Raw genomic sequence first — 12,677 nt, forward strand, 5'->3', positions numbered from 1 at the left:
GACATCTAAACCATCCGGAGCTTTATTACGTGTGTGTGCGCGCGCGCGCGTGTGTGAATGTGTGGCTGTGCTTCGTTTCAATGCTTAAGGTAGCGTTGCTGCGTTTATCTGATGCTGTTCAGGTCCATGTGTTAATGTGCTCATCTGACCGCAGCTGTAGGTTTTGTAGGTAATTATCCACTTGCGTGTGTAATTATATGCGTGTGCATGTGTGTTGCCGGTGCGCAGACCCCCCCCCCCCCCCCCCCCCCCCCCCCCCCCCCCCCCCCCCCCCCCCCCCCGCCCCCTATCGCGTACAATTCCGTAAATGTGTACAATTTGTATACAATTCAATTTCATTACATGTAACAGGACCACGTATTTAGCATTTTGAGTTCTTAGTATTTTACAGTTCTCAATGAGTGTGCAGCATCTGAATACTGTGAGGTTTTCCGTTTGGTAGAAATTGGCAAGGCCGTGTCGTGCATCATGAGTAGCAGTCTGAGGCAAGCCAGGCAGCAGTGTGGCTGTAGAAAGGCTGGTGTCTGCCAGTTCTTTAGTGAGGTGTCACTTTTCACTTTTTAATCTAATTTAGTCTTCCCTTTCTGCCCACTCCTCTGTTTTTTCATCACAATTAGTATTCCCTTGATGAAATGAGAATGATCGATACACGTATCAATACTGATTAAGGCGAGTCGCCCCCAAATGAGGAAGCTTGGAATGTTTATTTTAATGGTTGAATAGAAAGGAACAGTTGTTTTTTTTTTCTTTAGTGTGCAGTTTGTGTGTGTGTGTGTGTATGTGTTTGTTGGGGGGGTTGGGTTGGGCATTTGTGTTATTTTGTGGGACTCACATCTCCAGTACAGAAGAGTAGAAGACTGTTGTTTGTGTGTGTGTCTGTGTGTGTGTGTGTGTGTGTGCGCGTGCGTTTGTAAGCATGCACGTGTGTGTGTGTGTGTGTGCATGTGTATACAGTGGGCCTGGCCTTTAATACCTCTGATTACAGTGGGTGTATGAGTGATATGTCAGTGTGAGTTGTGAGACCTGGAGGTGGAGACGGAGCGAGGGGCTGTGTCACATGTTGAATTCTGGGATTGGTCGTAAATTTAGGGGCAGAGGATAAAACCACGGGTGATGTTCTACTTTAAGTGCGGCGGTATACCGCGGGAATGCTGAAGTGCTGGGGGTGTGGAGAGAGACGGCCTTTGAAAGGCGCGATCGCATCAGATGGACGGTCTGCTGACGTACTGCCGTCTGTCAAGCAGCAGGGTCAAACCGTCTGCCTGACAGGCCAGAAAACATGGTCAAAATAAGCCTGGGGTACCCCAGCTAGCTGAGACTTTCTTACTCTTAGACTAAGACTTTTTACAGTAAGACTACCTAAATAAGACTTTTTTACACTAAGACTAAGACTTTTTACACTAAGACTAAGACTTGTTTACACTAAGACTAACTAAGACTTTTTTACACTAAGACTAACTAAGACTTTTTTACACTAAGACTAACTAAGACTTATTACACTAACACTAACTAAGACTATTTTACACTAAGACTAACCAACTAAGACTTTTTACACTAAGACTAACTAAGACTTTTTTTACACTAAGCCTAACTAAGGCTTTTTACACTAAGACTAACTAAGTCTTTTTTACGCTTAGAGCCATCGTTCTGTTTTCTCTGTTGCTTCTTAACATAGTGCCTTAAGTTCTCTGTCCATATTTATTATCTGTATTTAAAGAGTAGGCTTTTGAAGCATGCTTTACCTAAGGTGGAAAAAGCATAACCCTATTGTCTTCCATTAAATTTGGTAGACACTAATGGCTTTTTTTGTATCAGCTAGGCCAAATCACATTAGGCCAAATGGTCTTAATTAAAATTCTGCCATATTTTACTAATGGTGTGATGTCCCGACATTGAATAAGTACTTTTGTGCGCTTGGTTTAATATTCATGAGTATCTAATTAATATAGGGTCACATGATAACTGCTAAATTGAAATAATGGGAAAAGGGGATCATTTTGAAGACATTAGTCTTTACTTTTGGCTTTAGAAATGTAGAGTTGCCTGTGAATTAGTATCTTAGAAGAAGTTAATAGTTATTACTTTCCATATTAAATTCCAACTACAGTCAGTATGACCATTTCCATACTCATGGAGTATAGTCAGATATGAGAGCTTATGATCTTACAGAGGACCTAATACATCTTTCACCACAGATGGAAATAATCATCTTTCACCAGTATAATAATAATAATAATAATAATAATAACAACAATGCAATTTGTGACCCAACTCAGATATTTCTAGATATTTAGTAGAAATCACAAAATGAAAAAAGTTTCTGTTCTGGGGGTTGTGGGTGATTCCTGATACTAGCCTCAGTAATCAGCCTCAGTCCCTGGGTAAGGTTTTCCAGCTAATCTAGGTTCATTAGTGATGTCCGTTTGGCTGACAGGCTCTGTGGATTCGTGCTGAAGCCCACAGTCAGTGTGCCTTCACTGTGTCTCTTTCACAGGCTCTGTGGATTCGTGCTGAAGCCCACAGTCAGTGTGCCTTCACTGTATGTCTTTCACAAGCTCTGTGGATTTGTGCTGAAGCCCACAGTCAGTGTGCCTTCACTGTGTGTCTTTCACAGGCTCTGTGGATTCGTGCTGAAGCCCACAGTCAGTGTGCCTTCACTGTGTGTCTTTCACAGGCTCTGTGGATTCGTGCTGAAGCCCACAGTCAGTGTGCCTTCACTGTGTCTCTTTCACAGGCTCTGTGGATTCATGCTCAAGCCCACAGTCAGTGTGCCTTCACTGTGTGTCTTTCACAAGCTCTGTGGATTTGTGCTGAAGCCCACAGTCAGTGTGCCTTCACTGTGTGTCTTTCACAGGCTCTGTGGATTCGTGCTGAAGCCCACAGTCAGTGTGCCTTCACTGTGTTCTTTCACAGGCTCTGTGGATTCGTGCTGAAGCCCACAGTCAGTGTGCCTTCACTGTGTTCTTTCACAGACTATGGAGTACTCAGGAGTGCCCACCGTGACCCTGATTGTCGGCTGTGGCCTGTCCTGCGTGGCCTTGATCACGCTGGCGGTGGTGTACGCGGTGCTGTGGAGGTGAGTGCGCCGTGTGTGGACGAGCCCAACGCAGGTCCTCACACACACAGTATGTACTCATACAGAAGAGATGGGCAACAGTATCCATCTCACAAACACACATACACATAGATGCACACACACATTCACACACACTCGCACGCACACACACACATACACACACATCCTTTCTACGTCAGGTGGTGAGTTACGTCAGGGCCATGTGACAAAGTGGCTCGATGAAATAACGATGCAATGCAATAATAATCGAGATTAATATTGGCAATTCAAGGATATTTCTGCTGCAGTACATGAATATGGAAGCTTATTACTGAATGTAGGAGGTGACATCAGATGGCTTAAACGAAATGAATCTGGATGAGACGGCATTACCAAATGAATGCTGGATTCGATGGAAGACAAGGGCTGGCTTTTCACTCCCTTTTCCTTGTTTCTTTCTCCCCCGATCTTCAGGTACATCCGATCGGAGAGGTCAATCATCCTGATCAACTTCTGCCTGTCCATCGTGTGCTCCAACGTGCTGATCCTGGTGGGGCAAACCCAGACGCACAATGCGGTAAGTCCACGAGCTTCCTCAGCTTCACCGCCCGGCTTTGATCGTACCGTGGATTTCGCCAAGCACGATGTGCGTTTTCCTTTTCTCCTTATAGGGTTATTATTACGAAGTTCTGTAACACAAAAACCCCGGTGGAGCACGGAGGCCACCTTTGACTCCGCCTGTAGTTAATGCATCGCTGTACAATTTATACAGAATGTGCCTCTTGTGTTCACGCGTACACGATATACAAGGTATATTTTTCCCTAAGCTTTTTGGTAAAAAAAAGGGTCCTGGGAGTCCAGCAGATGCACAGTCTTTGGAGTAACGACTGCTGTCACAGATCCCGGTGCCAAGACTCCCGAGTCTTCAAGTGGCGCCACAAAATATTTAGATATTCGAGCCCTCTCCTCGGTTCCCGCTGAGGAAAGCGTGCCCTACGCTTGACTCTTAGCTCTTCATTTGTGAACCGTTGGGAAGGTACACCGCGTGCTACGTTCCTGCGTTCCCTGCGTGTTTACGTCTGCTCTGGGCACGCTCAGACGTGTCGGAAAGGTTCGAGAGTGCGTTTTCGGCTGATGGATGCGCCCTGTTTTGACAGTTTGACCGGTGCATCTTGACTAATAATTCACTGGGTGGAATTTCGCGTCCGTCCCTTCGCCACAGCGGCTTGTTGATGGCGCGTCGCTCTCCGTCGGATCCGATCGTCGGCCCAGTTTGCGCACGGTTCCGCAGGGGCGGCCCGCGTGGAGTCGCGAGGTCCGCGTTCCCGTTGCGTTTCCTGTGCGACAGGAAATACCGTCCCCCGCTGTCCAGCAGCTTCAGGTCGGAGCGCCCGTTCGTCTGAAGGGGCCTACGGCCGCTCCGGCCGCGCGCCGTCGCCTCATCGGAATTCAGGAGGCGCCGTCGGTCGGCCATCGTGCACGATATTGCGTGCAGCACGTGCGTTACGCTCCCCCGTACGCCAGCCCAAGTGTGGATGTTGTCTAGGTGCTGCCGCCGCGTCTGTAGCCGGTAGGCTAGCGCTCACGTTTGGAGCGACGTGACACGTCTGTGCTCTACAGGGCCCCGGAGGTGTTTTCCGAGGCCGGTTTTTTTCACCCGCCCATTGCGGCCTGGGATCCAGCGTGCGCTCTTTTATTTCGGGCTGAAGTGCAACTTTTAAGATTTTCGTCTGGTCGTGAGCCCGCCTCCGGCACCCTGTCCCGTTGGGAGCACGCCGCTTCGTAAGCAGAGAAAACACAGATCATTGAATTTCCCTGCTACCCCCCTACCTCCCCATCCCACCAATCCCCCCGCCGCCACCAACACACCTCAGCCTTCGAGCGGTTAATCGGTTCCCGCTCGACCGTTGGCGTTCCCGCGACGTTCACGCGGCGTTAGGCCGTTTCGTCATCGCGTTTCCATGACGCTTCGGCGGTGTAAAGGAAAGCGTTATCCGTCGGGGGTGGGGGGTGGGGGTGCAGGTATATTCAAGGTGAATTCCAGCGGAGGCCCTGAGGGGGTCATCCCCGCGGGCTCGCGCTCTTGGCCCCGCCCCCTCTTCGCTGAAGCGAGGCCCGAGAGCCCGAATCCATCATGGTGAAATGCGGTCCGCTTGTCGCCGGCGAAGCCCCCAGAGACACGATCTACGGTTCTCCCTTAGCATTGTGGGAAGGAGTGATCGCGTGACTCGGGGTTTTTAGACTCGATCGCCTGAACTGTCTTTAGGCCTCCTTTTTATTCAGAACTACGGCCCGTTTGCTAATGTTGCATTACAGGCAGGGGTGTCCAGTTTGGGGCGGAATCCACCGCTTATTTGGGAGGTCAGAATTCCGGACGCGGTTCGGGAATTGAAACTTAAGTAAAAGCGAAATAAATAAAGTGAACTCCGAGCGCCTCGGGCCTTGGCATGGTTTTGGAAACGCGTTTCGAGCGAGCGCGCTGTAAAGAAAGATTAACGGGCGTAGGAAGAAACTTCCAGATCGCTCTCAAATAAAATGGAGATGTTGTTTTAATTGGTTTAAAACGGCTGGTGCCTATTAAAAAAAAAAATCGCAGCGCTTCCATAAACTGAGGCTTCAAGGGGGTGTCGGCGGAGCGAACTGGAGGCAGAAGTAAACAACCTCGGGGCGGTTACCTTTCTGCGTTAGCACCGCAAAGTGGCTCTCTCACCCCCATAAAGCCAGGAGTCGCTCGCCCCCTCCCCTGCCCTGTCAATCATCCCCTCCCCTCCCATAGAGCAGAGTCACTCACTTCTTCCTTCCCTCATAAACGCCAGAGTCACCAGTCACTCAACTGCTCCCCCCACCTCCTGTGAAACAGTCACTCACCTCCTTCTGTAGAGCGGAGCTGCTCACCTCCTCCCTTTCCCTCCCCTCCTGTAGAACTGCCACTCACCTCCTCCCTTACCTTTCCCTCCCCTCCTGTAGAACTGCCACTCACCTCCTTCTGTAGAGCAGAGCTGCTCACCTCCTTCCTTTTCCTCCCCTCCTGCAGAACTGCCACTCACCTCCTTCTGTAGAGCAGAGCTGCTCACCTCCTCCCTTTCCCTCCCCTCCTGTAGAACTGCCACTCACCTCCTTCTGTAGACCAGAGTTTCTCACCTCCTCCCTTTCCCTCCCCTCCTGTAGAACTGTCACTCACCTCCTCCCTTACCTTTCCCTCCCCTCCTGTAGAACTGCCACTCACCTCCTTCTGTAGACCAGAGTTTCTCACCTCCTCCCTTTCCCTCCCCTCCTGTAGAACTGTCACTCTCCTCCTTCTGTAGAGCACAGTCTCTCCCCTCATCCCCTTCCCTCCCCTCCTGTAGAACTGTCACTCACCTCCTTCTGTAGACCAGAGTTTCTCACCTCCTCCCTTTCCCTCCCCTCCTGTAGAAATGTCACTCACCACCCTCACCCCCCACCCCTCCGTCCCAACAGTTCTTTTGCTCAAAATGCACACAGGTTCATCTCGCTCAGTTCTACCTTCATCTGCCAGTTAAGACTGATCTTTAAATCGTGCCTGACTGCTGCCAAGTGTTATTTTTGCTGATATCTGACCACAGGTGAGCCTGACTGTGGCTAGCATTGGGCCGGTTGCGCTGAGGTATTTATGTTTAAACTGGATCAGATTTATGTGAGCCTTAGATGTACACTACGGTTTCTTTCCCGGACTTTGTTTTAGTAGTCACTCAGAGCTCTGAAAGTCACACGGAACAAGGGCGTTTCGCGAATAAATCAGCGGATAAATAAGTAGATTGCTGTCACGCGGGGTAGGCTTCGGCGTCCCTGATTGGTGGAGGAGGGCGGCGAAATGATTTGGGTGTTGCCGGAGCACCTCAAGGTTTCTGCCGCGCAATCGCCACACTGCCAACTTTCCCCCGAGGGCACGAGGAGGACAGAGAGGAGCATTCTGGGATTCACTGCATTCCTTCCCTAAAAAAAAAAAAAAAAAAAACTTTGGATAATTTCATTTATCGTTAAATTTAGTTTGTTGAACTTCCGCTAATTTATATAAAGGAAATAAAAAATGAAAGTACCCAAATAGGGCACTAGAGAGGAAATGTTCTGGACAGATGCTCAAGGGTAATGGTACAACCAAAGCAATAAATACTCTTATTTATTTATTTATTTGTTTGTTTATTTATTGTTCCCTGCAAGATGATGTCCGAAGTTAGATTATATTTCTTTTTTTAAAGGCTCAGGCAAGGCAGAGCATGTGACTAAAAGCTAAGACAACGCAAAGCTAAACTGTAATGATTTAGACATTTTATTTTAGGGGAGTTTTGATGGAATGAAATGAAGAACTGATAAAGGTGAGCAATGTTTTATTTCTGTAGCCCAGTCAAGTCACGCCTCCCAAACTGGTCTTTGCCATGGGGAACACCCCACAGTGTGTCTTCTCGAATGTCTTTTCAAAAGTCGGGCTGATTAAAAAGCTCAGCCAATTATTTGGAATCTTGTTGGAGTGCCATAAATCTCGTCTAATCGCGTCTTCAGATGAGTTCAGCATTAGCCTCTTCCCATTGGCTGGAGCTGAGAGTGCCCATTGACTCTCTTTGCCCCTGTTGAAGTGAGGAAGTGAGGAAAAGCTTAATTATTCTCTTTGACTGTAACTGGACCCCCTGCTGAAGGCTGTGAACAATATCTAACGATGTGTATATCTTTAGATATAATAACATGTTTAAACATAGTGAAACCAAACAGACGAGCAAATACACCATCTTTGCATTGCTCTCTGTGGTAATCGCATGGAGAAGAAGCATCTGTCCCCTGCAGCGTCACTTCGTCTGGTTGGGGGCACTTAAAGAGGGTTGGTGTGTGACTGCCACACAGACTCTTGAAGCAGGAAGGTTATAACTGCGAAGTACAGCGTGTTGTCTTTAAGTTTCACGGACCGTGAGTTTAATGGCTATTTTTGGGTTATTTTGCTTCTTTTTTTATTCTTTCAAATGAGTAAGTAAACCGCCGGTACATTGGAGTCCACTGTTGCTTGCTCTCCATTAGCCAGAGCCTTTATTGACAGTGAGTTCACAGTTCACTGGGTAAAAAATGGGGGTGTTTTCTGTGAGCTGGCCTGAGCCAGAGTAGGGTTTGCAGACCATTAAGGGGGAGGGGAGGGGAGGGGAGGGGGGGGGGGACTTCACCATTTAACAGCTCAGCAGTTCACATTGTGGTGAATATCGATAACGTCCAAAGCAAACACCACAGTTTCAGTTTCACTGGTTTTATTTATTTATTTTACCCTCATTATGTAAAAATATTAACATATTTTTTAAACATACATATATAATATAGTATAATATAACATAACATAATATTATATAATATAATATAATATAATCCCGCTTCAGAACCACCTGAAGGTGTGCATGGTCATTGCTCGGAGGAGGCGGTCCGGTTCCCCCCACAGTGAAATCCTGTAGGCGGGTGTTTATTTGTCACGAAAATCGATGCTGTTTGTTCGTCTCGACGCACCCGCGTCTTGAGTGGAAATCAATGGGGGGCCTTTGATAGGATTGATTAAAAGTTTGTGCTGCGGTAAGCGCAAAAACGGAGGCCGTCTGCAGACCAGGGCCGAGCGCGGTGCGGTTCAGCGTCCCTCCCGCCCGCTCGCGCCGCCGCGAACACCGACGCCTTCCCGCTGCCGCGAATAAATAGCTTACCGCAATAAATAGTGTTAAAAAATAGTTTACGAGTTTGAACGACCTACCGGCTTGACCCATTTCTCAGACCAAAGTCTCAAATGTTTATTTAATATATTATTATTATTATTATTATTATTATATTTATTATTATTAGTATTATTATTTTGTTATGATTTATTTTCATATTATTAATAATGATAACAATAATAATTTGTTATGCGTACTTTATTATTATTATTATTATTAACCCACTGCTGGGAGTTGTTTCCATTCAAGAAGCAGTGTAAATTAGCTCAGTGAATGTTACCATAGCAACGGTGTAATCTTCCTCCTCGAATGGAATTTATTCTCGTCTTATTGTCATTCTCCTTTTATTTGGGAGGGAAGGCAGGAAATCAAGACTTTTGTCACTGGATTGCTTTCTGAGATGTCAAAAGCTGAGGATGCGTGCACAGGAAGTGCTGCACAGGAAGCCCGTATTTGGCTTACAGAGAACCGGTGGAACGCTGCGTGAAATGGAGGTGGGGGCGCGGTCGAATGTGCACGTCTCCATCTTCGTCTGCGCCGCCTCTCCCGCCCCCTCCTGGCAGGGCTGCCAGCGGCCGTCTGGCGGGGCTTCGCGGGGGGTCTGTCTGCTCGTACCCAGCCCAGCTACACCCCCTCCCTAAAAAAAAAAAAAACGAGTTTCCGGAGAACTGGGCCCTGTGATCCTGCTTACCTTCCGCAACAAGCTCGCCTCAATGGACTTCCTGATTTTTTGGCAAAACGGTATGACTGCGATATAACTGGGTTCAGCTCAGGGAGCGCGACCTTGGAGCTGTCCGTCAATATGGGAAACGGGGCGGGGCCTGGCATGCCGTATCCCGGGGAGACGGGCCTCTCCAGCGCTGCTCAGACTGTAAAGCTCTCCGTGAGCGTCCTGGTCTTCCGGAACGTTCCGGGCTGAACCGGCCAAGCGTTCCAACAGCACCCACGGCAAACATTACCATTACCATTACCCAGCATTTCTCCATTGGAATGGCTGGTGTGTGGACCCGCAGTCCCACTCATGGGCAGAAAAGGGCCATTTTCTGCGTTTACCTACTGATGTCAGCAAATGAAAAGAACAAGCCTCAATGGTACATATCCACTGTGAATTAACAAGCCGAGTAATTTCCTTACTTACTGTTAACCTTTAAAATTTTTATTGGATTGTTGTTTTTATATTAATTTGTATCGTGTTAATTACAATGTGATTCTATGGAATCTAGCAGAAATGAAGGAGGAGAGAACGTAGTGCAAGTTATGTATACACATATACACTATAAATATTGTTATCTTCGACTATACATCACGTGCATTTGAACCTGTTTCATGGTGAATTACTCTGCACTGATTGCCCTGCCAAGCTCATAATTCAAACCCAGCCCGCAGGCTTCCCAGTGCATTATGGGTAATCACATATACGGTAATAGAGTGTGCTCCTCTATCTTTTTTTGCCACATTTTCAAATGACAAAAATATCAATCTGATGAATTTTATCATCCTTTCATTTATCTCAGAAATAGAAGACGTCTTGGATTTTTTTCCCCCCTGAATTAAGATGGTGGCTAGATTAAACCCGTGCGTCTCATTGGCAAAGTAAGATGCTCCTGGCTTGTGTTGGGGTTTGTAAATGCTTTGCAACTGAAGGAATGCCCAGGCGCCTTTGGCCAGACCTAATGTTGAGTTGATCGGAAGGCTTGTCGGGAGCTATCAAGCTTCCAGTCCTCCAGTTGTTTCATTAGGGGAGTTGTGCAGGAACAAGCCGCCGAATTTGTGTCTGTTGCTCACTGAGTTCTCATTTAGTTGGTTTTTATAACAAGCGCGTGTAGCTTTTGAGCCCACTACATAGCATAGCGGTTTCCTTCTGGGATCTAAAATGGGATTTTCTAGAACGTACAACCCAGCTTCAGTGGAGAAAGCCCCTTTCAGTTCTGCCCGTTGTAACAATCCGTTACAGTGTAAAACTCTCTGACGTCTTGCAAATGAAAGTAGGTGAATTTGTGGTCATTTCCTGTCTCTGAGTCGGACCCCTCGATCACGGAATGTTGCACAAGGATGTATTGACAGAAAGAAGAAAACAGTTTTCTTGATATCCTGCTTATATCCCCCCCCCCCCCCTTCCTGATTGGTGAAAACTGTAAGGAGGGCGGTGCCATTGAAAATTAGGGCGGTGTCTACACTGTGGAGAGCTTGTTTCAGCTCGCCCGCTACCCACAGTGCACCCTGGTTTACATACGACTCCGGGCCTCACCTGCAAACCTCAGGCAGCTTTACTCACCCATTACCATCCAGGCTCCGGCGTGTTCCATCACGGGTGTACCTGACAATCGGGTCGCCCTGGCAACCTAATGACCATGAAGAAAAGGGCAATTCCGAGCCACTGGCGTCACGTGGGCTGTCTGAGGCCAGCCGGGACCACCCCTGCTTCCGCGCTGGAATGTTCAGCACTGCGCGCGGCCCGACGGGAACCGGCTACAATAGGCTCCCTCCGTCGCCATGGCGCTGTAACCAAGGTTTCCTGGGCAGCGGGTGTATTCTTAGCTCCCCAGCTGTTACAGTATTTGAGTAATAGCACGGGCGGAAGGCGGGGGACGGAGAGGTCTGGACCGAGGCGAGACGGGGGGTTCGGACAGACGGGGGGGGGGGGGGGGGGGGGGGTCTGGGGGGCATGACGGGCGGGAAGGCCTCCGCCTCCCTCGCCGTTCACGGATTCGCGGGCGCTTGTTGTCGAGCAGAAATAATCTCTTTGTTGTCGGGGCGTTCCTTTGGGAAATGTTGCGTCTGAGATGTGACTTCTCTGTCTGCTTTTTGTGTGTGTGTGTGTGTGTGTGTGTGTTTGTGTGTGTGTGTGTGCCTTGTTTGACTTTTGTTTCGGGTCACGTATTGGTGAGCTTAAGCATGCAGTCTGAAGGCGGGTAGCCTTTGAAGAGTACATTTTTTCAAAATTCTAAGCCAGTGTTCTAGAACTCCATTACTTTCAACTGCCAGTAGTGATTGTGACATCAGCATTAGAATGTAGGACGGAGTGTGGCACAGTGGGTAAGGAACTGCGCTTGTAACCGAAAGGTCGGAGGTCGAATCCCGGGTAAGGACACTGCCGTTGTACCCTTGAGCAAGGTACTTAACCTGCATTGCTTCAGTATATATCCAGCTGTATAAATGGATACAATGTAAAGTGCTATGTAAAAAGTTGTGTAAGTCGCTCTGGATAAGAGCGTCTGCTAAATGCCTGTAATGTAATGTAATGTAATGTTGCAGTCAAGAACATTCTAATCACATATTTGTGATCTCGCACCTTGAAGGCTTAATGGCTGTTGGACTTACCTGGGCTCTGGCTGGCTGTGGATTCTGAGAGTATTATTGTGAAACAGCAGCTTTGGCATGTTCATGGTTTCTGTCCCTGGCTTATTTTATTGTCCAGTACATTTTAACATTTTCTGCCAGATTATCCCATACAACACTCATCCACCACCCCCCACCCCCCACTCCCAAACCCACCCCCTCACGCACACATACACATACATACTGCAGGATTCTGTCTTCTGCAGGATTGCTACACCTTTAAAAGAATCCAATCACAGAGATCAGATTCTGTCTCCCCCCACCTTCTTCCTGATATCCTCATCCTCATCTCAGAATCGATGCTGTACTTTGACAAAAGTAATGAGGGCTTTGGCAGGGGTTGGTGTGTGCCCAAATCTCATTGGTGTGAGTGTGTGTGTGCGTGTCTGTGTGTGTGTGTATGTGTGTGTGTTTCTGGGTGCATAGTTCATAGTAAGTTTACCCTTCCTGTCTGGGCACATGCACTATGTTCAGTGTGTGCCCCCTCTTCCAAGCTGACTGCGACTTTGATATGATTGACAGGCAGGGAGCAAGGTGAACCCTGGGAAACAGAAGCTCTCTGTCACACACGAGCGAGAGCTGGGCACACA

The 12,677-nt window shown here is 48.0% G+C and overlaps 1 protein-coding gene across 6 annotated transcripts in view; it reads left to right on the plus strand.

The window, feature by feature from the left end:
- Nucleotides 1-12,677, plus strand: part of adgrb3 (adhesion G protein-coupled receptor B3) — a 201,268-nt gene that overhangs the window by 153,891 nt on the left and 34,700 nt on the right. For all 6 annotated transcript variants that reach the window (XM_035400743.1, XM_035400740.1, XM_035400738.1 and 3 more), the window contains 2 exons: nt 2,973-3,076; nt 3,530-3,632. In XM_035400743.1, the coding sequence (XP_035256634.1) occupies nt 2,973-3,076; nt 3,530-3,632 (207 nt within the window). The remainder of the gene's footprint in view (nt 1-2,972; nt 3,077-3,529; nt 3,633-12,677) is intronic.

This window comes from Anguilla anguilla, chromosome 18 (genome assembly GCF_013347855.1).
Source record: "Anguilla anguilla isolate fAngAng1 chromosome 18, fAngAng1.pri, whole genome shotgun sequence".
Classification (NCBI taxonomy): Eukaryota; Metazoa; Chordata; class Actinopteri; order Anguilliformes; family Anguillidae; genus Anguilla; species Anguilla anguilla.